Below are 24,984 nucleotides of genomic sequence, written 5' to 3'. Positions count from 1 at the left end.
ACTCTGCCCACCAAAGAAAGGACCTCTGCGCACACTTTGGGCAGCCCCCCTCCCAGTTTGATCTTATTCCAACAGAAAGAATCACAACTTTGTGTGAGCCACTAATTACCTAATGGAGATGAGTCAAATGTGTCAAACATTACATAATATATTGAAGTCCTTTGCTTATGATGCCATTCCTGCCACCACCCACCCACCCCCGCCTTCTGTGTCCAGATTCAATCTGACGTTTAGAGGCCAAGCGACGGAGGGATCGACAGATTAGCGAGTCTCCCTCCCACCCTCCCTCTCTTTCTCTCCCTCTGCCTCTCTCCATCCTTTTCTCTCTCACTCGCTTTCTGCGCTGTTGGTGGATGTCAGGCGGTGGATCGGCTCCTTGTTTCGGTCGGACCCGGAGTTTTGTCTTCATCTTTTTCATAAGCGCGCTTTTCTCTTGTGCGCTCCTGGACGCGGAGGAATCGGGGAGCTCACGACCATGGGGTCACCATCACCTTCACCTTCAGCACCACACTTTACTTTCTTCTCCGCGGCGCTGGATCTGGAGGAGAGCGCACTAAAATAATAATAACTAAAAAACAAACAAAAAAAGCTAACAAAAAAAAAAAACCTCTTGTGGGCTTTGTCGTCGAATTACATTGCGGGGGAACTTTTCTCTTAGCATTACGCATATATTAATCTAACAGCGTGTGGAATGGAGATCCCAACTTTCCTGTTTTCGAGTCTCGCTCTGCTCTTCGTCGGAGGAGATATTTTCACCAGGTGAGATCAGCTGTGCTTTTGTTTGTTTTTTTAAACTTCTTGCAGGTGTCTTATGTGCTTCCCACTGCGGAGCGCTATGAATATTCCGGAAGAAGTTAGCCGTCAAATCATAAACGGTGTTAATAATAATAAGAAAGCAACAAACTAGAACGACAAAACAAGGAAAGGCACTGTGATATTCATCTGTTTACGAGCAATAAACTGCTCTTCTTATTGATTTAAAGTCTCGCGTCAGTTGAAGTCCTGCTTGTTGTGCAACCGCCTCCCACGACTCAGCGCTAGCAAAACTCACGTTCACGTTCACTCGTGGATAAACGGACTTCTACAGGCTTACATAAAACTACTTATAGACACCCACAATCTGAAGTCTGCTTTCTTCCCCGCTTGCATGAACCTGATGACACCATTTGCATAATGCATATGCATAGTAAGAGGTGATTGTTTTCTATTCCCCCTCCCCTGGTGATGAATACCAGCTGAGTGGAAGCGTTTGCGTGCGCGCGCGTGTGTCAGATAATGTCACGAACCTCCAGGGGGTGACATTATCTGCCACGTAAGGGATCAAATACATCAGATGATCCCATGACGCAGGCCTCATACTGTAGTAAACACAGTACATTTAAATAGAATATCACTAAGGTGCTCAATTTGGGAGGTTAAATAAAAAAAAGGTGTAGGTGCTGCTGGGAGCTTCAGTCGTGAATGCGTCTCTGAAGTAGGATTATTCCAGGTTGTGTATTATAAGGTAAAAAAAAATATCTTAAGAGTGATCCAGTCCTATTCAGCAGCGGTTCAGATTTCAGCCATTTGAAAAGATTTATCAGGGCCATTGTGCTGACTCTGAGGATAAATTATCTTCTCACCCAGGAGCAGGTCAGGTCTGTCTAAACTAGTTTACAGTGCTTTGTTTTCGACAGAGGCCTACATTCATAGGCATTCAGTTCGCGGGATAATCAACATCTACTACAGAGCTTCAGTTTCAGTACTTGCTTTCACACTGAAAAGGGCAAAGGGTGAAGCTCCCTAAGCTTTGAGGGAAATTGGGGAAAATCACCTCTATTGTCCCTCTTGGCTGTTCACCAGTAGAGGGAGTAATAGCTATTGTAATTGGATTTTCTTGCCTCCAGTCACTGCTGTTATTATTATTTTGTTCTCAGTACAATGCAGAGTGTAGGCTTTTTCTTGCACCTCATTATGTGTCATCTCTCTCTCTCTCTTTCTCTCTCTCTCACACACACACTGATGCACATACACACACACATTTTGCAGAGGAAACCTGCACGCCGCTTTCTTTCCTCGCTCCTGCTCTGCACAGAATCACCCTGATTCTCTTTTTTTAGCTCCTCGTTTATCCATTTCACAAAAGTTGCTTAGCTAAGTTGCACCTCACCGCCTTTGGTGTTGCATGAATTTCACAGTTTTTTCTTTACAGCTGAAGTGTCACTTACCCTTCACTTTACAGAGTACAATCTGCATCTAAATGGACTGTATAATGTCTGTAACAGAGGAGTGGGCTAGAAAACATGCTATTGCGTAGTAGAGAAAAGCATCATCCTTTGGTCATCAGTAGCCCGAGATAAAAATTGTCTTGAAATGGTAACTGTTAAATAGAGTGCCAGATATGTGTTAATCCATCCCTGAAAGTACTGCCCAGCAAATGCTTTTAAAATCTATCATGCTTAAGCTTTTCAGGGATGATCTTAGTCGTTTTAGAAAAGTAAAACTATAATGTACAACTTGTTTTTAAAGATTTAGGTCTTCGGGTATTTCAAAAAAAGTGCCTGGTAGTATTTAAACCATTGCAAATAAGTTGTTGGCCTGTACTCTCTCACACATATCTCAAACATATCTCTCATTAATAATATGAAGTCACTTTAAGCCAGGGAGAACATTGCTGTCACAATGTAGAAGCTGCACTTCACTAAAGGGACATGTCTTTTTTACACGTCTTTTATTTCTGCAGGTGAAAGTGTCACTGATATTAAAAGTGTTGTTTTCAAGAGAGATTTGACAAAGAGGGCAGCAGAAATAGGAAGAAACACAACACTTCAGTTCTATAAGCATACTTTAAGGCACCAAAAAGCGCTGGAATAACACACAGTCACAAAGCTGCAAAACAGCTCATTTTTTTTCTTTCCTTCTTTATTTTATATTTAACTCATTTTGTCAGTCATGTTGTCTACAGATATTTACCAATACAAGCAAATATATTAGACATAAAAACCACACCGAAACATCAGGAGTCACTTTTTGGCACGACACCTGGAATACAGAGTGAGTTAAGAAAGCGACTAACGCTAATCCCCACCTCATTCACCTCTGCCTCAGTGCACGAATATTGCAAATGATCGGCTGTATAATTTTCTGCAAGTGTTGTATGACAGTTTAAATTTTCATGTCTACAAATTGCAGATTTTTGATTTTTTGATTGGATCGGGCTTGTTAGCGAAATGCAGTGAACCTGTCATAATGGGCGATGCATTGCTTTCTTCCAGTGTGGGAAACTTTAAGGGAACGGTACAGAACTGACATTCATACAAGATGGCAGGGAGTTAATTTACCGCACTACACTGGTTGAGTTGATTCAAACACAGACTAAGCCTTTTCATTAGCTTTTGTCACTATGAAAAAGGATTAATGTGTTTTAGTCTTTTTTGTACCAGCAAAGGTGTGACTAATATAATAATGGTAGCTCTGTTATATGTATGTCTAGTCATTAATTCCACCCGTGTTCTTGCTGCTGTCACAGTCCACAGTGGATTTCCATTACAAGGGCCAAAGATCATGTTTTTAAAAAGAAACGAAACCTTGAAAGGTCAGCTAGGTCATTTTTTCAGAACTGACACTGACAAAAAAAATCCATATACATGATTAACGTGACTTCCAGTGGTTTACCAGTTGTAAGAATTTATTGTGACGCAGCAGCTATATAAAGTGTCGAGTCTGCAGTGTTATTATAATTAGATTTCATTCAGCTCTGATTGCAGGAGATAAGTCAACAGCGAGGCTGCTATCTGGTCACAAAGACAGGAACATAAATCAAAACTCTAACCAGACCCGACTCCCGTGACACGCAGGTGCTACTAAAGATAGCTGAACATACTGACACAGGTGCCTGCACAGCCAGATTACACATAATACTTTCATGCATGTCGGTGTGTGGTTATCACCAGCTGACTGGAGGTTGAAAGGACATTCACAGATTGCGCGCTACAACAGCGATATCTCAAAGACCAAGAAATGTGACAATAAGAGTACGGGGGAGAAAAAAAATACTGATTAAGTCCAGCAAAGCTAATCTTTGAAAGAAATGAGGACCAAAAGAGATTTAAACAGTCCTATTATGCATTACATTTTCTCCTCTCTTATTTATACTGGTAATTGTGGTGGATTGTCATATTAAATAATGAAGTAATGCACACATAATCCCTGTGAACTCAAAGTTTAGGCTTGATACTTCTCAGATTTTCTACTTCTCAGAGTTTAATGTCCTCATAGAGGGATATCCTTAATACGGTGTGGCTGGCTGTGAGCGCAGAAGACCCGCTGACATGCTGTTCAAACCTACTCTTCACGAGGGGCAGCCAATTGTATAAAAGTTAGCTTAAAGAGAGTAGGAAGTGAGCTAAAATGGTTGATAAGGATTTGATGTAAGGATTAGTTTGAGTTGTAAATACAAAGCCATTTTAGTAAACTCCAAGTTATGAGCAAATGGTAAATGGATTGGTTTTCCTGCAGTGCTTTTCTACTTTACTTAAGCACTTAAAGTGATTTACACAACACACATTGTTCACTCATTCATACGCATGCACTTTTTTCTATATCTGAATGCTTCTCTTTCTAACATTCACACTCTGAACGCATCAGAGAGAAACTTGGGGTTTGGTATCTTGCCTGAGGATACTTTGGCATCCAGACTGGATCAGCCAGGGATCAAACCGACAACTTTGTGATTAGCAGATGACCTGTTCTACCTCCTGAGCTCCAGTCTATTAAGTATATAAGGCCTCCTTTAAATAGGGCCTTTGTTGTAAACGAAATGCATTAAAAACTGAACACAAATAGAACAAAAGACTCACCTGCAGGCTGACTAACCCCCTGGGGAAAAGTGTTGGATTACTGACAGAGCAAAGCTGAGTCTAAAGCACTCTTTAAGAGCCCAAGTGTGGCATTTATGGACTAAAATGCACAGATTGTAAGGCGTGTGGGTCCATCCTATTCTTGGGGTCTTGCTGCAGGTCGACCTGGCCCCACGAGGCAGCTAATCATATTGTATTTTAACTGCTAGTCGAGCAGTTTAGCTTAGAGCACACCTGGGAAGAGAATCTTAGTGTCATTATTTACCATTTTCAGGAGGACATGCACAGGAGGTCACTCCCCACCTTTGTTTTCATGCGGACGTGTAGTTTAGGAGCAGGTGGCTGCCCCTGCTTCATGCAGGAGGATTTAAACTCCACATTTTATCATCTTTTCTGGCTTGTCACACTTGTCCTTAAACCTGCACTCAGGTGAAGCCCTTGTCCTGACTAATCCGCATGAGAGGCTGACTCAGCGGATAAATCCCCCCACCGTCCGGAGACTGCATTTTCCAGTAACGCTGTGTTTTGATCATGTTCCCCCGGCTGCATGAGCTGGCTCCGAAGCCTGACTGTGAGCTGGCTACAGGGTGATGCAGGCACACCTCAGCTCCTCAGCTAGAAGCCGCCTACTCAATTTATGTTGACGTATCACACGTAAATGGGAAAAGGAAACAGTTTAGGAAAGTTTTGCTGATTTCATTAATTTCTAGATAATTACACATGAATTTATTTTGCAGTTTGCATGTCACTTTGATAAGTATGTTAAACGCAATGAAATTAACCTAATGATAAATACCAGCAGTATCTAATCCCCATGAGAATAGACAAGGCTGTGATGCAGCAGTTCTGCGTTGGGTATTTTGCACTGGTTACACTCAAACTGTAATGTGAGTGCTTTGGAAACCAGTGCATTTCTTGTGCATTTCCTGCAGTTCCTTCTATGATCATTATATTCAAAGCAAATGTCAAAATGATTTGCTTTATTTTATCCAGCGGAGGTGTGATGTGTCGGCAACGTGATGTGTGACGAAAGCTAGTCCGTGACAAACTATCCGAGTTTGGAGATGTTCCGGGTCTTCGGGCTCTTTAAAATAGCGCAGGATATTCACTGACCTGAACGAGAGTCCTGCAGCATTTTCCGTTCAGATAAGGACCTCTCTAACAGCAGCACTGTACAGCATGATCATCCCACAGACTCCATCACAGTTTTTTTTATTTTATTTTTTATCAGAGGCAGAGACAGAAGCCCTGTGTTTAGAGACACCATTATGTAACTAGAGTATCAGGATTCATACATATGAAGTGCCCTTGAGCAAGACATCGAATCCCTCCCAGCTGTTTTGCAGCTGACCTTTGAGCTTCCTGCAGAGGGAGGAGAGCAACACATGTCTTGGTATCAATGAGAAGAAATGGAAAGGGTGCAAGGCTCACAGATTTAGAAACAGCACCTTATCTTTTTTTGTTTCAGACATAAATTTAGTCTACCATAAATGATCTTTTTCTTTTTTTTCTATTCCTTTCCCTGTTTTTTAGTTTGGATAAACTTCAATTCTAGACTATCATACAGGAAATAGATAAAGTGAAAGATAAAGCAGTAATTTGTCCTAATCATTGAGGGTTAAAGGAACGATCTATACACGACGTGTTGCTGAACTATGTTTTTTGTCAAGTATACTAATTTTATTTTGTTTTATTCAAAGGTTGCATGAACATAGCAGGCACTTTAGCCATATAGCTCACGAAACAACTGTTTACATCTTGCTTCAGTTGGCTAATTCCACAAAAAGCAGTGACACTGGCATAGCCGCACAGGTCAGCCAATCACAGCCTTGCAGAAAGACGGCTTTGTGACTTATAATTACGTAATTCTTTTCCCTGTGCTGCATGACTACACCTGATCTCAGGGTTTCCTCCACCTGCCAAACCCTAATTTAGCCCCCAGTTATCACAACAATCCCCCCCCCCCCCCCCGCCCCCCCCCACCAAGCCCAACTCAGTCTAATGGGGATAAATGTTGCTTTTTACCATCATAATGAAGAAATAGTTTTAATGATAGAATAATTTTTAAGCTTTCAAAATGCTCGCAGTGATAAATAAACAATGCCACCCATTACTGCTGCAGCTATTTAACACATCCACACTCGCTAACACAAATTATTATTAGTATAAAAATATATATTCTTAGACATTAGAAACTTTAATGTTTAAAAACACAAATGTTGGGAGAAACTTGAATACTTTTAACAAGAAAAAAAAGAGAGAAAGCAAATCCAAGTTTGTTTTTAAATTTGGGACTCTTTCTTTTGAATGCATTCTACATTATCTATTGATACTTGTATTAAAAAAATGGATGTGCAGAAGGAAATGGAGCGCTCTGGAATGCAATTAAGACTGACAAACATTATTTGAGTGCAAATCTGGTCAATAAAACATCTGTTTGCCGCATGGCGGCGCAGCGCAAACCCTTAATTATGACTGCTAATGCAGTGCGAACACCGTTAGAAACCCTCACCTATAAATGTGAAGCAGCTGTTCAGTGATTTAACTATCTATTTATTCATGTTTTATTTAAGATTTATCCCAGTTTGATTCATTTCACCACAGAACTAATAGAAACAGTTAGATCAGGGCGCTGATAGGTAGTCCAGATATCGATTTGAGCGATTATACGATACTGATTAGGGTTGTTGGTGTGTGCTGTGCTTTACATTCGCAAAAAGACACCATAAATTTGAGTGAAGACGCTTCTCTTTGTTTTTCCTCTCCCCAACTGTTTAATGTTAGCTCACAAACAGACGGCAGATCCGAGCCCTGAGAGAGACGTTTAATGAAAGCGAAATATAGAAGGATTAGGAGCGTCTGCAAATGCACACCCTCTCAACTGCTTGTCACGGATGGAGGGGTGGGAAAATGAAGAGGCGCAAATGTTTCGTAAATCCAAGAAAGCAATCAAATGTTCAGACCGGTGCGTCTTTCAACAGAATACATTTGATTTTTCTTTGGAGAAGAAGTGAAGTTGTTTTTTTCCTCCTTAAGCAAACTGATATGTTTGTAGAGAAGGAGAACATTTGGTGTTAAGAGAACAGCTTGCATTAAAAGCAATAATCTGTGGCAAATGTGAAAATTTATATATGTAAGTCAGTAAAGCCAGATTAATTGAGTCGATAAAAGCTTTTAGTCGGGATTTTGGACCCTTGGATTAACATTTCTTCGCATGTGTTTTAGAGTAAATCGAAGCAGCGCTGCACACGAGCAGCCCCCATCATATAAAGAGGGAGAAAATTTAAAAAAAAGATGCTGTGCAACAACTACACTATGACAGAAAAGAGTCTTAGTTATTACATACAACTCCTTCACACTAAATATTCACAGCTGTGTGGGAACTGCAGAGAATAAAGGCACCAGGGCCTTAAATCTTTAAATCCTAAAACAGTTAACAACTGTAAAATGAGTGTTAAATTGCAATAAATAGAGTTCTACTATAGGATTTGTGTGATATACATTTCCACCCGCTTTCTCCTCCTCTCCAGACAGAGGTCTGTTTGACCTTGGTGTGTTAACAAATGACTTGAAAGAAACACTCTTTATTTCCAGATTTAGAAACTCCCAATTAGCGCAGAAATCCAGGAGTCACTTAGTGATTAATTAATTCACTCAGTGCTCCCATTTTTTTTTAGTCATGACAGTGATTGCCAGACTAAAAATACATCTGCCTCTGCAAAATAGATCCACTGAGAAAATGTTAATGGCATGGCAGAAATGTTGCACTTTTATTTATTTATTTTATTTCATATTCAGTTAACCAGCCGTTACATTTTGGTGAATAGTTTCCGTACGGCAGCGTGGAATAATGCTGTGCTCTCTGGCACGTCGACTTTCTTCAAATGTCAGCCCGATTTCAAAGGTCAGCTCGCGGCTTTTCATTGTCGAACGATCTGAACACCTTCCACGAATCCCCCCATGCGGTCCATTTCCTTGTCGATACCACCACCACCGGCCTTTGAATGTCAGAAAGAGCAAAAACAGTCAGCACCTTCAATTTTGCACGATAGCTTTGCTTCTAACATTTGATTCATCTCCATGTGTGTTTTTCATGGTGATGTCTAACAAGCCATGCCTCGTTTCAACATGGACTTCTCATTTTTAAACTCCCCTCTAAATATATGTGTATGGATCTGTGTATGAGTGTTTCAGAATACAAAACTGCCACCTGGTGGTATCTCAGCTGTGCTACGTTTGTGAAATCCTTCACAGAGGCTCCTGCTGTTGCTGCTCACAGTGTTACCTTTCTGCCCTCAGGCAGCACTCAATGATTTCCGGATCCTTAAAACAGACAATAGCTTTAAATGTTGCTGTTATTCCACTCCTGGCACATACACAGAGGTGGCAGTGCATGGGGGCAGTTTGAACTGAATGCAAAACAATGCATGCACAAAGGTATGTTGTTCAGAATAAAAGTCCACAGTGTAATGAGAGCCTATTTTCAGTGAAATACAGCGATTTGGAGGTTCGTGGAGTGAGGCGCAGCATGTTGTTTATTATGCGCTGTGTGGAATCTGAGGCTACGCTGTTAGATTTGGATCTGCTGTCAGACTCCTTGTGGACAAAAGCACGCTGTGGAAACACGACTGAGGAAAAATATGTCAGCCAGGCTTTAATCAGCGTGGCTTTTGAATGCTGAAACAAGCACAGACTTTTTTTAAAAAAACTTTTTGAAAGGAAGCCCCTGAGAGATGTAATTTTGCGCTGACATTCAGCATCTTTGACATTCAGGATTTAATCATTTTCATGCAAAGAGGAAACAAAGAAAACAAACAAACGAAGGACGAGTTGCTTTGGGTGAAAATAAATGACCAAAAAATTGCACGCACACATTTTTTCTTAATGTTTGAATCTTAAGAAAATGTGATTTCCTAAATCAGCGATGGATAATTCAAGGATGCAAGAGAGTTTTGGAAAACATGTGATTAATACATGTCATGTTTTTGCGCTCCATCTTTTTTAAAAGCACATGCTGACAAGTTATAGGACTAAAAATGATAATTAAAGTGAAGGTTCCTTCATTTTCATAAATAAACACTGTATTTAAAGCAGCATCAGTCTTTTATAAAAGCACTAAATTAAAAGTAGAAGGTGTAGCCGGCATGGATGACTTCATTTTCAACTCCCTTAGCCTTTTCCTTCTCTCTTTTTCCTCTTTCTTTTCCTTTCTAGAATGCAAATGTATTGTTTGCTTTAGTCAGCTAAAAAGAGAGTTCTCTTTTTAGCTGGTGGTAGCTGCTGGAGCTTGACTATTACCCTGTTACTCTATGTCATGTAAATGTGTAAACATCTGCAAACGATTAACAATTTGAGCTCACGTTGCTCTTTTTTTGGGGACCTTTTGTTACATCAAATATTTTCCCTCCAATTTTATACAGTTGAAAAGTAGAGATGGACCGATCCGATATTACGTATCGGTATCGGTCCGACACTGACCTAAATTACTGGATTGGATATTGGAGAGAAATAAAAAATGTAATCCGATCCATTAAATATCACAAAAGCGCCTCACAAAACTTGCTACACGCCGTAACTCGGCTCATAACCTTAGCACGTCGGAGGAGTATGCATCACGTGATAGAGCGGCTGTGACGTGCGAGACCTGTCGGTGGTCTGGTTCAGCATTTGGAGCCTCGCTACCAAACCGGCATTTCATCTCAGAGAAAGTTATCCCAGAGAAGTAAAGCAAGTGTGTAAGTTCATCTCTGAGTGTTTGTAAAGCATTCCCACGTTAAGCTTAACAACCGATATATGGAGCGACTGCCTCTCTCTCCCCCTCCCTCTCCTGTTGCTACTTCAATCATGAAACTGATCAGTGATCAGCTGATTGGCTTTTCTGTCACGACTCCCGTCTCTCTTGTTTGTTTTTGGCCCACTTTGCACCAGAAAGAGGAAACCAGCGGATACACAACAGCAGTACCTTTAAGCTTGATAAGCTGTTGTTAGAATGGTAACTGTGCAGGGGCGGGTCTAGCAAGGTTTAGCCAGGGGGGCAGGTAGGGCATTAACAGGGAAAGGGGGCCACAAAGAAATACTTTTCTTTCTTATTCTCATGTCTAGCTTTTAATAAGTAATTATCTGAATCTTACAACCAAAGTTTTCATCTGATGTAAAATGTATAGAAATCCATTATTGTATATAGTAACTATTAAGTCTAATATATACCCTAGTAAGCTATACTACTTTTTCCTTTGGGAAGATACCGTCTGTGCAGTCTGCAATTCTGTTGAAGAAAGATGTTGAATCTAATTATTGTAGAAAAATAATTGATTTCTGTGCATTTAATTTTTTTTAACACGTGCATTAAATTAAAGTCGATTACGTTAATTAAGCATTATTAGGTGGAGGGTGGGGGGTGGTTCCCCTTTTGTTTTGGCTGGGAGTTGGCAACCCTATTAGTTAGGTTGTACTCTTTAAAATACCAGAATAGGAAGCATGTTCAGGTTTAAGTTTATTAGATGATCTATGAAATATTTTGGGTGCAGTGTATTTTTTGCATACAGGTATAACAGAATAGCTTTAGTTTTGCTTGTTTTTTTAAAACTTGAGTATCAACTTATAGAAAATGCAGCAAGATATTAAAAAACACATGTTTTATTCATTATAAAATACGCTACATCGGATTTATATCGGTATCGGCAGATATCCAAATTTATGATATCGGTATCGGACATAAAAAAGTGGTATTGTGCCATCTCTATTGAAAAGTAAAGCCTGACTAATGTATCAGCATTATCGGCCAACATTTGGTATTTGCCAATTTATAACGGCTGATAAGATAAGATAAGATAACCTTTATTAGTCCCACACTTGGGAAATTTGTTTTGTCACAGCAGAAAGTGGACAGTGCCAAGGTATATAGCAAAAATGAGAGAACACTGGAATACAATAAGAATAAGATACTGTACACAACTGTACAGAATAGAATAGAATAAAATAAAATACTATATACAATAGAATAAAATAAAATACTATATACAATAGAATAAAATAAAATAATATAAAATAATATATATACAATAGGATAAAAATAGAATACAAATGCTATATATAACTGAGTAAAAATACAACTTTGTCAGAAAAAGAGCATTGCACTTAGTCTTATTGCACATGTGCGGATGTGTGTGTTTGATCAGCTGCAAAAATCTTAAATTAAATAAGATAAGATGAGATAAATTAAAATGAAAAAGTAAACAGGAGTACGGAGAGACACCCTTCAACCATTTTAGGAGCATTGCACAGTTTGTCCACCAAAGGATGCTCTGGAGCTTCCCTTTTGGCAACACGGTGTTTGAAACACCAGAAAAACAACAACCAGCTGATCAGAGCAGAATCTGGCAGAAGGTAAACGAGTAAACAAATGACTACAAGTGTGATATTACGGAAAACTCTTTGTGGTTTGTGTGTCTGAAAGAATAAAAAATATTGGGCTATATATCGGAATATTGGCTTATAAATCACCCCATATAGGTACTGGTACTACAAATTGTATACTGGCCGGCCTCGATTACAGATTCTGAACATTTCAGCTTCATGTCTGGATGCACAACCTGGTCACTTCTGCTGTGATGGACCTGGTGACATTTACAAACACAAAACTGAACTGCTGATTATGACTGGACATAAATCTCGTGCTCTGTATGAGTTGCTCAGCATAATTGTTTATGAGAGTGACATTTGATCTATGTTTTGCCATAACAGGGAGGCTTTCATCATTTTATACTGTCGTCAATTCAGAAGAGAGGGCTCCTCCTCAAGAAGCCTTTGTATGAATGGCAGGGGAAAGTCTCTCACATATTACAGGCACACACAGAGATGCACAAAGAAACACAAAGATCACAGTGGCAATAGATCACAGATACAATTAGACATTTACAATACTGTGCAGAATTCTTGAATCATGCCTCACTTCTTTATAATTTGCTGTCAAAGAGCCAGACTTTCTAGTCATTTTTAAACTGGTCTTGAGCAACAATTCTTCAGGCTTCTTCTTCAGTCTGAAGGTCTTTTAATCACATTTTTTTTGCACTGTCTGCTTTCTGACTCATTTTCAGTCCAGTTCTTGACCTGAGCATTTTCAGAGGAACTTTCTTATTGTTTGTTAAGCCACTTAAAACTCACCCATGAATCATTCGAGCATAAAATTTAGCAAAGAGGCAATTTTCTTGCTAGTAGCAGGATTATGCAAAATATATAATTTGCTCCCAGTTTTTTGATAAACTAACACAGTTCAAAAGGCACAAAGTTGTATTTTTGCACTAAAAAGCTGATTCCCAAAGAGCTATTACATGAAAACCTGGCATATTTCAGCATAGAGTGGAGTGTGTTGTTAAAAATTTACTAGACAACTAGACAAGTGAAGGATAAAAGAAGAAGTTGCACGTCTAAAATCTATATACAGTAGAATACCACTATCTGAAATCCATTTTCTTAAGAAACAGGAAAAAATCTAGCAAAAACCTAACATGGTGGAAACTGTGTTGTGGACTAAGGTTCCATTTTAACCGGTGGTGTTAGGGATCCACCACCAGTACCATCTGGAAAGGATCTGATTGACAAAGACTTCCACGGTAATGGCAGCCAACATATAAAGAAGAGCTCAGAACGCCCTTCAGGAAGCCTGGAGAACTATTCCTGAATACTAGCTAAAGAAATTATAAGAACGCCTGTCCAAGGCTGTGTTGAAGAATAAAAGTGGTCATACCAAGTATTAACTTTCAAGCATTAGAATTGCACAAATTCAGTTTTTACCTTATATACTATATTTCCGTGTACATTTTAAGTGCACCTATGTTCCTTTTTTTAACAAACTTTAAAGAGATGAAAGGTTGCTCGAGATTTTTCCACAGTATAGTCAAGTGTGGGTACACTTCACTAGACACAAAGATCCCTAATGTTCTCTGTTACCAACACTGATACAAGTGTGACCTGAGTCTAAATTACTTTAATCAAATGAAATTCACTTCAGTTAATTTATAACAACAGTCGCCTCAAGGCGTTTGATATTCGAAGGTAAATACCCTAAAATAACAGAGAGCCAACCCCAACAATCAGATGACGCCTTAAGAGCAAGTACTTAGTGACAGTGGGAAGGAAAAACTCCCTCTTAACAGGAAGAACCAGGCTTAGCGAGGGTCAGCGATCTGCCATGACCAAACAACACGCTTTGGAAGATAGTCAGAGATTAATAATAAATAATGATTATTTGCAAGGTGGTGTATAAATACATAGCGAAAGAAAAAAGGTGAGTAAGGAAGAAACATTCTGTGCCTCGTGGGAAGCCCTCAGCAGTATAGGCCTATTGCAGCGTAACTAAGGGTTGGTCAGGGTCTTCTGATCCAGCTCTAACTATATGCTTTTTTAAGATGGAAAGTATTAAGCCTAATCTTAAAAGTAGAGATGGTGTGTCTCTCCTGAATCCAACCTGGGAGCTGGCTCTACAGAAGAGGGGCCTGAAAGCCTCCCATTCTACTTTGAAATATCCAAGTACGTCCGCAGTCTGAGAGTGAAGTGCTCTTTTGGGATGATATGGTATCATGAGGTCTTTAAGAAAAGATGGAGACTGATTATTTAAGACCTGGTAAGTGAGAAGAAGGATTTTAAATTTAATTATGGATTTAACAGGCAGCCAATGAAGAGAAGCCAATTCGGAAGAAATTTGCTCAATATTTCTAGTCCCTTTCGGTACCCTTGCGTCAACATTTTGGATCAACTGAAGGCTTTTGAGGGGTTTGTTTTTAGGAAAAAACAATAATAATGAATTACAATCATCCAGATAAATAGCATATTTGTGTAATATGTGCATTGAAAGATGTATCGTGGTCAAAATTGACTCCACAATTTCTCACAGTGTTCCTGGAAGCCAAGGTAAAGCCATTCAGATTGAGTATCTGGTTAGATACCATGTACAATAACTGAATTTCTTTTTAGAAGTAGTCCAAGCTCTTATGTCTTTAAGATATTTCCACAGTTTAGCTAATTGGTGTGTGTCATCTAGCTTCATGGATAGACAAACCTGGGTATCATCTGCATAGCGATGAAAATGTATACTATGCCTTCTTATAATACTGACTAAGGGAATCATGTGTAATCCAAATAGACTTGGTCCTAGCACAGAATCCTGTGGAACTCCGTAATAGGAAAAATTAACGATTTAAATAATGAATCTTATATATGTTTGAAAAAGTGGTTATTGTGTCAAATTTTGAGATGTACTTTTACGTATGCTACTAACTCTATCTGAAGTTCTGCCAGGCTTTTCCTGTGGACGTGTGACAGGACAACCACTGAAGGCTGCTGTGTTTGTTTTCTTTAGGGCCATGCTGAGTGACGTTGGGGACTATGTAGGTACAGACATTGAAATATCCTGGTTACCTAATCTGGATGATTTAATGAAGGGCTATGCCAGAAATTTTCGCCCTGGGATAGGAGGTGAGTATGAGATCTACTGCTTGTGGTGTTGGGTTACATTTCACCGCCTCACATTTACAGCCATCCTTAGCATCACCCAACCGAAGTCCTAAGTACAGGAGCATGGATTGCACTTCATCTTTCAATTCCATTATCCTGAGAGGCGCCGTTGGTTTGGCTTTTCCTGTACGACATTAAAACAAGGCTCTGCTTACCTCATACAAATACATATGCTGACAGGTGAACAGTTTGTTAAGGACACGCACAAAAAACATTTATTAAAGAGAGGCTTTGCAGGAGGGATTATGAAGGGTGTTGCCCTTCAAGGACACGCCGGAGCGGAGCGGTGGCACAAACATTGTGTGCTGCTCTGGAGAATTTGCTAAGAATGGCTGCCAAATGTGAAACATTCAACGACCACAGCAATAGATTTCTCAATCTCACAGCTTAACTCAGCTGAGGAAAGGTGAAAATGTGGGGCAAGAGTGCCGCTATCGCCACACACATGCCACCCTGTGCATGATGCAGAGAATCATAATGCAACATCGTGTGGTCACTGCATTTCTATTTATGTCACATTTTAATGTGTTGAAAATGGAAGCTAAATGGAAGGCTGTTGTGACCACTGGGGAATCATGTCTGTTATTTCGGGGCAGTTTCTTTCATTCAAATCCCACCCCATGCTATTAATATGGAGCAATAACAGGGCCTTAAATATATGATAATTATGAAAAATGCTTCTGCAAGATAAATATAATTTGTAAGGATAGTGATGCACAAGATGTAAAGAAAAGACGTGACAGACAGATTGGTTTTTTTGCATGTTTTTTTTTTCTTTACAAAAAATTTATGGATCTTGTTATCGCCTCACTTGAACACTGAATATTAGAAAAATTGATAACTACACAAAACCTGATTTGAAAGTTGAAAACCATATTATGAACCAAAGTGTCTGAATGTTTCCAATCTCTCTCATTGTCCATCGTGTTTTGCACATCATTTTAACGGTAAGGGAGGATTAGTTCTGCAGTGGAAGTGGAGTCTTTTTTTTATATAATGCAAGAGACTAATATACAGTAACAACTTTTCCCACTGTAAACATCAATATGTGCTGCCAAGGTTTCCAGAGTGCAAAGCCTATTTGCAAATGCAAAGTTTCTCAACTGATAATGTTGTAAAACATTTTCCTGGAAGTGGTGGTAGCAAACAAAATCAATGCCACGTTTCTATGGTAATGCTACACATTGTGCTTCATTCTAATATGCAGCGAAATATTTTCTATTATATTTACTAACCAGAGTTGGTAAAATAGCTGTTTAACAAATGTTATAGTCATCTTTGTACCTGCGCTGGAGAATAGAATCACATCACCCTCTAAACTCTCCCATTTACATCAACATACAATAAGCATACAACTGAAAACCTCTCCCTATTCACTTGCATTTGGTGTTGAAAATATAAATTACCCCAAAATGGCATGGGGAGGTGTTGAATGATGGGAAATGATTCCTTAATGTTTAATATATTTTAAATAGCCTTTCTGTTCTGCATCACTGAGCCCCCCCCGTAGTTTCTGCCCTCTAGCATTCGATGACTGCTGCACGCTCCATGCTAATCATATGGCAAACTGTTGAGTGAACGCTACAGCGTATGTGTGTGTGCGCGTGTGAATGTTGGCAGAAGCTCTCTCTGTGCAAGTCCATGAAAGACCAGTGTTGTTTATGAATGCCCATTGTGTGATGTGCCACTTCGCATGGCTAAACTGGATAATGCTTAATCTCTATGCACCGTAGGAGTGTTTGGACGTGGGAGGAAGGTGGATGGGAGAAAAACAGATGGGTTATGGAGCTAGGATGGGAGGGACCAGAATGGGAATCAGAGAAGTGGCGTGGGTGGGTGTTTGAGATGGGGAGGGCAAAGGTTTCCCCCTTTTTTTTCTCACCATTTCCTCTGCAGGTCCGCCCGTGAACGTGGCCATGGCTATAGAAGTAGCCAGCATTGACCACATCTCTGAAGCCAACATGGTAAAGAACAGACACTCGCTCCTTCTTTCTGCACCGAGATTCTCTATCATCACTTCACAACTGTCGCAACGATCAAAGATTTACTATTTGCATAATCCTGACATATCCCACTCGAAGGTTTAAACGCATTCAGTGTGAACATTTGTGACACATCGGGCGAGTTGTTGGATAATTTCAGACGTTCATGGATTTTGTAAAGTGAAATATCAAATCCAATGGGGCAATTCATGTTTTGCACAAATATCATTTTGCGTAACCTTGTAATCGTGAGCGGCGCCATGTCTATCATGAAAGAACGAGTTTAATCTTAAAACACTTCAATTCAATATGTTTTTTTTTTGCTTAACATCTGAAATAAAGTCCAAAGTGTGGTAGCCAAAAGAGCAATGAAACTAAAGCACAAACACAAAGTGCACAGTATTCAGGCAAAGGCTGCAAAGTAAGACAATAAAGCCAAGTGCTTTATTGCTTTTATGCTGTGAGGACACATAAAACACAACCGGACTCTGAACTGCTGCAGAAATATCTGAATTATGCAAGCAGAATAGTAAAAAAAGCACCACAGTAGTTACTCACGTCACCAGCCAGTGCGGCATGTGTGCTCCAGCATTGTTTGCTTCTTTTTCAGCCTCCTCTCTGGTGGTTTATGCTGTTTGATGCTAATTGCGGTATTTCACTCTTTGGTTGTGTTTTCTGCATTTGTGTGGCTCACCAGGCGTTTGAAGATGGCTTTTTGTGTTTTCTTTTCTTTCTATATTTCTGTTTGGTAGGAAGTTCAGTGTCACATTTTGCTGAAATATTTAATTCAAATCTACAATATAGTGACAAAAGAGTTATTATTCTTTTTCAATTTTGCAATTATAACAATAATTAACAGCATAGCATTTTAACGGTGATATCAGTTTTAGGGTTATGTCTGAAAAGAAATGTGTTTGGACCCTTTAATTAAATGTTGCATTCATCATTAATTGAAGGGCCAAAATCTCTTCCTACTAAAAATTCTTATTGAGTAATTACTTTTCTTTTCTAAATAATTTCATATTTTGACACAATCTCACCAACGATTTCTCCCATATAAATAAGTTATTCCCAAAACCGTCCAGAATAATGAAAAAAAATTAAATATATTTTAAAAAATACAAAGTAAATATAATTGAACCTAATATTCCTAACAGTCTGTCTCCCGTTTTGCATTCCGTGGTGTTCCTGACAGGAATACACCATGACTGTGTTCCTGCGGCAGAGCTGGCACGATGACCGCCTGTCCTACAATCACACTAACAAGACTCTTGGACTGGACAGTCGGTTTGTGGACAAGCTGTGGCTGCCCGACACCTTCATCGTTAACGCCAAATCTGCTTGGTTTCACGATGTGACCGTAGAGAACAAGCTGATCCGCCTGCAGCCTAACGGAGTGATTCTATATAGTAGCCGGTATAAACAAACAGATCATTGTCTTCTCTTTCTTTTGCCTACAGAAAATTATAAGATAATTCTGCAGTTTCATCTTAGCAGACCAGAAATTTTCACTGTCTTTCGTCATTGTTTTGATCAGACTGCACTGTTTTGGTTAAATATAACAGTTGTCATTAGCGCTGTGTTTGGATGCAGGCTGTTTTGAGCAAAAAAATAAAAATAAGAATGCATGAATAGTAACTAAATGGACTTTTCGTTAAAGAGTCAGATTTTTATACCAGGAGTTAAATAATGAAGGATGTATTGATGAACATGCAAAAAGAAGATCAAAGAAAATTAGGTTTTTTTGGAAAAATGACAAATTGAAGAAACTGTAATAGCATCTATGTCAGGGTTTGATTAAGCGAGCCGTTTTGTTCCTAGAATCACTTCGACAGTGGCGTGTGACATGGACCTTACCAAGTATCCCATGGACGAACAGGAATGCATGCTGGATTTGGAAAGCTGTGAGTTGGGATTGATCTTAAATGTTCATTTCTTCCTTCCTACATTCATCTTTTTGGGTTAAAAATGTTATTTCAGTTTATTGCTGAAACATTTCATTGTGCGAGCACGGTGACATTTGTGAAAGGTTACAGTGTCTGTGACAGGATGAAAATGCTAAATGTTGAGCGAACCTCGCGCTGCACATCTGTGTCGGCCGGACGGGTAAATGTCTTTGTTGTTGTTGTTGTTTTTCTAGATGGTTACTCCTCGGAGGACATTGTGTATCACTGGTCGGAGAGTCAGAGACACATTCACGGTTTGGACAAATTAGAGCTTTCCCAGTTCACCATCACGGACTATCGCTTTGACACTGAGATGATGAATTTCAAATCAGGTGAGCATCATTTTTTTCTTTTGTTTTGTGCCTGTATTATGTTTTACACGTATGTGGTGGTTTTGGACTTTGGTCCCTCTTGTGTTGGAGAACTCTACATGACATGAAGCATGACTTCTTTTTTTCAACCAGAGGCACTTCTGTGGTTGTATTCTATTCGTAGACGAAATGCATCAAGGCAGACTTGCCGCTGAGCCAGGCAGAAGATTTAGGAGATGAGAGCAGTAGCTGCTGGGAAGATGCAGCTGCAACACCATCCATTTTATGCGTTAAATCTTGAAGTTGTGCCACTAGGGGCAAAAGCGAGGCAAAAGATGTTGCCTAGCGTCAGAGCCTGTGAAGAACAATGGCCTCTTTATGATAAATAATTAGCATGTTTGGTTTGAAACAAACTGACTTGTTGTCTGCTTCACAGCGGGCCGCTTTCCGAGGCTCAGTCTTCGCTTTCAGCTGAGACGTAATCGAGGAGTCTACATCATCCAGTCGTACATGCCTTCGATATTACTGGTTGCAATGTCCTGGGTGTCCTTCTGGATCAGCCAATCAGCAGTTCCTGCTCGTGTATCCTTAGGTTAGTATTAATTGGATGAAGTATAATTGAACATTTCGAAAGGGGTTATTTCAGTGAAGGTTGGTGCTCGTTCGTCCTCTGAAAGGTTAAACCACATAAATGACAGTTTTCTTTTCTTAGAGTCTTACTGCGTGTGTGGTTACATTCAAACGAATGCATTGTGGTTACAAGTAACTCATAGCAGCCTATTGATGACCATCACAGGATACAACATAGCTCAATACATGCTGATGTTAAAGCAAAATAATAAATCTTTAATTCAGTTCCTGCACATATTTCTTCAGGTCTCACACAGATGTCCTCACAGGCCTGAATATGTTATCTCTACCCCCCAGATATAAGAAACATTGGTTCTCTCCCCCAGTTTAAATCTCAACTCAAAACCCATCTGTTCAAATCTGCATATTCACTGTGAACCCACTGTTTGTTAATTTTATCTTGTGCTTTTGTTTTATTGTCCTTCATTGTGTCATTGTTCCATTATGTATTTTATCCTATTGTACAGCATCCTTGGGTGTCTTGAAAGGCGCTTTATAAATAAAATGTATTTATTATTATTATTATTATTATCTTGTTAATTAAAAAGGATTTTTGATTAAGTATTTTACATATGCCATGCAGCCTTACCTTCTGCTATGAAATCAAACTGCACGTAAACCTTAATTTCGCAATCGAACTTTGCAGTTTCCCGTCTGAAAATTGCCCACCTGCCTCAACCATCCCCTCTGCTTGCTCATGTTGAGATTTTACTCAAAGAAGAAGATATATATTTCTTGATGTAGTATGGATACAGCTAAAGAGCTTCTCAGGTCCCACCTCCCTCGATGGTCCTGTCTGTTTCAGTCAGTGTTAAGCAGCTTATTAACTTGCAAGTGCAACGACGTTGTGCCCCTCTGTTTGGCTGCACACACTGGGGGACATGCTATGCAGACAACAGCTAGACAACTTGGTGGGCCAAAATATATCAAAATGCTAAATTTGCATGCAGGCTAAATTAAAATTTGGGGATCGGGCCCTCCAGGCCTTGAATTTGACACATGAGGATGAGACAAGTCAAACGTTCATGTCCTCTCAAGACTAAAATTCTGCAGAATGTGCCAACAGAATCACTGATGAGCTGCAAACATTTTAGTTAAAGCAAGAAAAGAAAAAGAAAAGAAAAGCTTTGGACCAGATGATGGGACACGAGCAACATTCACTCTGAGAGTAACATGAATATGTACACCAAATATTTTTGAAAATCCTGTTCCTCATTTTGTTTAAAGCTACTAACAGAAAGGGGATAGTGTTCCCTTAGGAAACCTAAGATTAACCACCTAACTGACAGTTTACACTGTTGAGATATTGTTGTCTAGACTACAGCAGGGGACCAACCAACCTACAGTCTGAGAACACTAATCAAGAGCCCCACATCCACAGAAGTCAAATTTTTGCTTTGTTTTTGTTCTTGTCCACAGGGATTACAACTGTTCTAACCATGACCACGCTGATGGTAAGCGCTCGCTCGTCCTTGCCCCGAGCGTCAGCCATCAAGGCGTTAGATGTCTACTTCTGGATCTGTTACGTGTTTGTGTTTGCGGCCCTCATCGAGTACGCCTTTGCTCACTACAACGCTGACTACCGACTCAAAGAGAAAGCCAAGGTCAAGGCCAGCAAGCTCAGCTCCGAGGTGAGGATCACTCATTCGATCATTTCCGTCATGTACACCTGTCAGCAGACCTTTCAATATGGAGCTTCGGGGCGGTAGGGTGGGGGTGTTGCTACTAAATTGTGTGCACCTCTTAAACATAGACCTAGGCCGGACATCAGGCCTTGGTGCTGACAAGCATCCATCCCACTGACCTTCAGCAGGACACGAATCTCTATAGACCATAATGGGAAAATAGATGATCGCCCCACAGGAAGTAATAGTGATTCTCATCATACTGTCAGCTTCTTAAGTTGCTGGTGTCCATCATAACTGAGGTAAACCTTCAGAATAACAGTGGCCGCACCTGCTATAAAATTATGAGTACAGAAATATCAAACGTACCAGATTACCTGTCAGAGCAGTGAAGCGATTAAAATTAAATGTTGCAGTGGTGTGATTGTGAAAAAAAGGAGCCAAAAAAAGAGTTGATGTGAAACTGCAATGACAAACCTGAATACGGCAATCTCGGCAATTACTTGGTAAATACTCGAGCACGACTGATATAGGGTATTTTACATTGATACTGATGCAGATATCAAAGTATTTTAAAATATAATATTACAATAAAATGGCCGATGTAATTTTCTTTCAAACATACAAAACATTAACAGATTTCTCAAACCTTTGTTTTATTTAGTTATTTATTTACTTGTTTACCTTCCGCTCAACTCAGCTCAGCGCCCTCTGGTGGACAAACTATGCAACATCAACACTCAAAAAACGATTGAAGTGCCTCTTCTTTACTTATTTTATATTAATTGTCTATTACAAATGCAGAAACAATCGTTTTGCAAATGAGCTGACAACATTGGTCTGATCGCTTATGCTCTAGTGAGTACGGTGTAATCAAAACTGCCAAAAAAGATGATAATCATTAATACCACACAATTAACCCTTACCTTAACCACTGACAGAGTTAGGGTTAGTCGTGTGTTTATTTAAAAAAACATGAAGCGTTATAAAATATAAAGTACCAGGATGGACCAAATACTTAAGAGCTTTTGCTTATAAAGTAGTTATAAGTTATAGTAGTAGACCTCATGAATGCAAAGGGGTTGAATTGTCACTTTTGCCAAATTTGCCAGAATGGAGCTCTGTCAGGTAAATGCTTAGATGCTTCTCTGTCTCCTCCTCTCCACAGTCTATTGTAAAGAACGGCAAACAGGCAATGGTTCTGTTTTCCCTGTCAGTCACCGGCATGAATCAGGGCGTGGTCATTTCCAACCGCCACGGTCGAGCCCAGCGTTCCAGCAGCGAAATTCCCGGGGAGGGTGGAACGGAGGAGACGGAGCCGAGGCGGAGAAGATCCAGGCAACCAGAGGAGCGCGAGGAAGAGAAGAAGAAGTGCTGTTCCAAGTGTGTCTGCAAGCCCATTGATGCAGATACCATCGACATCTATGCCAGGGCCGTGTTTCCTTTCACTTTCGCCGTGGTGAATGTGATCTACTGGGTGGCGTACACCATGTGAAGAGGAGGCAGCGGGTCTGAGCGAATGGCTGCCATCCAGAGCTGTATATAAGAAACTGCTGGAGCTGTGCCACTTTAATGCTGGCAGACTGGTGCAGCAGAAATATACTGCAGCCTTCAGTAAAGGCGAGAACTTGTCAGACAAAAGACAAAATAAAGTATAATGGCCTGTGAATATGGAAATATGGTAATTACTGGAAGTACGTAGAAGTTTAAGAAGTTTTAAGAGGATTAAAATATATTTAAACACAAACAATGTCCTGCAAAGGCGAAGGACTATGTTGCCTGTGGAAGACATACAGCACACATTTAATACAGTTTAACTAACAACAAACACTTCCACATCGACCTGTTATATAAGCCGACTTAACACGAGACACCAGACCTCACGTCCACCAAAACAGCCGCACTGACCACAAGCTCTCCTCTAAACAAATACAAATAAGCATACTTAGCCTGTCTTACTCCACAATCAGTGAACCACTTGTTATCTCACAAAGCAAAAACACCACCCAGACTAGAGGATAACGAGATGAGGTGCACTGCTATTCTGCATGGCTGAGAACTCATTACCCCCTCTCCCGTCCCGCCACTGCTATCCCCTCTCTCTCTCCCTCTCCTTTGGTCCCCCACCCATTTTTTTCTGTTTATTTTCACGTTTAGGACACCGACTGGAGGGTCTTATCTCCCTCTGCCAGTTCTGCCTGTTTCCTTGCCATTAAAGGACTTCCTCCACTACCTGTGTGTGTGTGTTTGTGTTTCTCTCTCCAAGCGCCAAATGATCTCTTGAAAGCTAAATCCATGTTGGTTAGGTATATTCAAAAGAAGACGAAGCTGCTTGAAATCCCATCTGGCAGGTCCGAACATGCAAAATTTTAAGGGGTTATGAATAATTAACTTATCAATTATACTTTGCTCTATTAATAATTTCCTACTCGTGCCTGTCCTTTGTCTGAACTGGGAAATTGATTTCAGGAGACTCGTGGATTAGAAGGCACCACAGCTCTTCAGTTTTCTTATTCAGTCACTACATTAATACAGTGTATTATGTGACCTCCAGTTTGAGCATTTCAGCTTCTTGAATCAGAATGAAACTGCTTCTTTGATTAAATTATCAGTTTGCTTTGCTTCTTTGATGAAAGGTTCAAGGTGGACACATCAGCCAGTAACTCTGAATGTTGTAATCAGTTGTAACAAAGTGTGGTGTCCACAGATAGTACAGACCATGTGGATTTACAATACTGTGCAAAAGTCTCAAGCCACACTTCATTTCTTTATATTTTCCTTCTCAGGAGCCAGACTTTCCAGTATTTTTTTTTAATTAACAGCAACAGTTCTTCAGTTTTCTGAAGGTCTTTCAAAGTTTTTCTTTGGATATTGGCTGCTTTTTCAATCACCCGTACCTGACCATGTCAGAGGAAAGTTTTTTGATTTCTTAAGCCACTTAACACTAACCTAGGAATCATTCAAGCACAAAAATGGCACCTGACTCAAGGGATGAACCAATGTTGTGTATACAGATAAGAGACAACCAAGCAAAATAGCAGTTTTAAATTGTATCTTTTGGGACTTTATTACTAGCAGCCTGTGGCAAAAACAAAAAATACCAACAGTAACACAGTTTGACAGACACAAAACCAACAAAG

General features: G+C 39.9%; 1 protein-coding gene across 2 annotated transcripts; it reads left to right on the top strand.

Annotated features, from left to right (window-relative positions):
* Window positions 1-280: 280 nt before the first annotated feature.
* Window positions 281-24,076, top strand: gabrd (gamma-aminobutyric acid type A receptor subunit delta). Of its 2 annotated transcripts, XM_006785363.3 has the most exons (9): window positions 281-759; window positions 15,196-15,311; window positions 17,247-17,314; window positions 18,528-18,748; window positions 19,154-19,236; window positions 19,473-19,610; window positions 20,026-20,181; window positions 21,639-21,850; window positions 23,013-24,076. In XM_006785363.3, exons 1-9 carry the CDS (start codon window positions 692-694, stop codon window positions 23,337-23,339), a joined length of 1,389 nt encoding a protein of 462 aa, XP_006785426.1. In that variant the 5' UTR covers window positions 281-691; the 3' UTR covers window positions 23,340-24,076. The 2 variants fall into 2 exon arrangements, with proteins under 2 accessions (XP_006785426.1, XP_087689686.1); XM_087833560.1 differs by lacking the exon at window positions 281-759 and having other exon boundaries at window positions 11,570-15,311.
* Window positions 24,077-24,984: the final 908 nt, after the last annotated feature.

Source organism: Neolamprologus brichardi, chromosome 20 (genome assembly GCF_056152115.1).
Source record: "Neolamprologus brichardi isolate AB-2024 chromosome 20, ASM5615211v1, whole genome shotgun sequence".
Classification (NCBI taxonomy): domain Eukaryota; kingdom Metazoa; phylum Chordata; class Actinopteri; order Cichliformes; family Cichlidae; genus Neolamprologus; species Neolamprologus brichardi.
This window is presented reverse-complemented; position numbering and strand designations above follow the sequence as displayed.

What these genes read in the sequence shown, in the direction of transcription:
- gabrd (XM_087833560.1), top strand. Translation starts at nt 15,104, where the DNA reads ATGCTACTAACTCTATCTGAAGTTCTGCCAGGCTTTTCCTGTGGACGT. An exon ending in ACATCTCTGAAGCCAACATG is followed by an intron (nt 17,315 to 18,527) that starts GTAAAGAACAGA and finishes TGTTCCTGACAG; the next exon opens with GAATACACCATGACTGTGTT. An exon ending in GATGATGAATTTCAAATCAG is followed by an intron (nt 19,611 to 20,025) that starts GTGAGCATCATT and finishes TCTGCTTCACAG; the next exon opens with CGGGCCGCTTTCCGAGGCTC.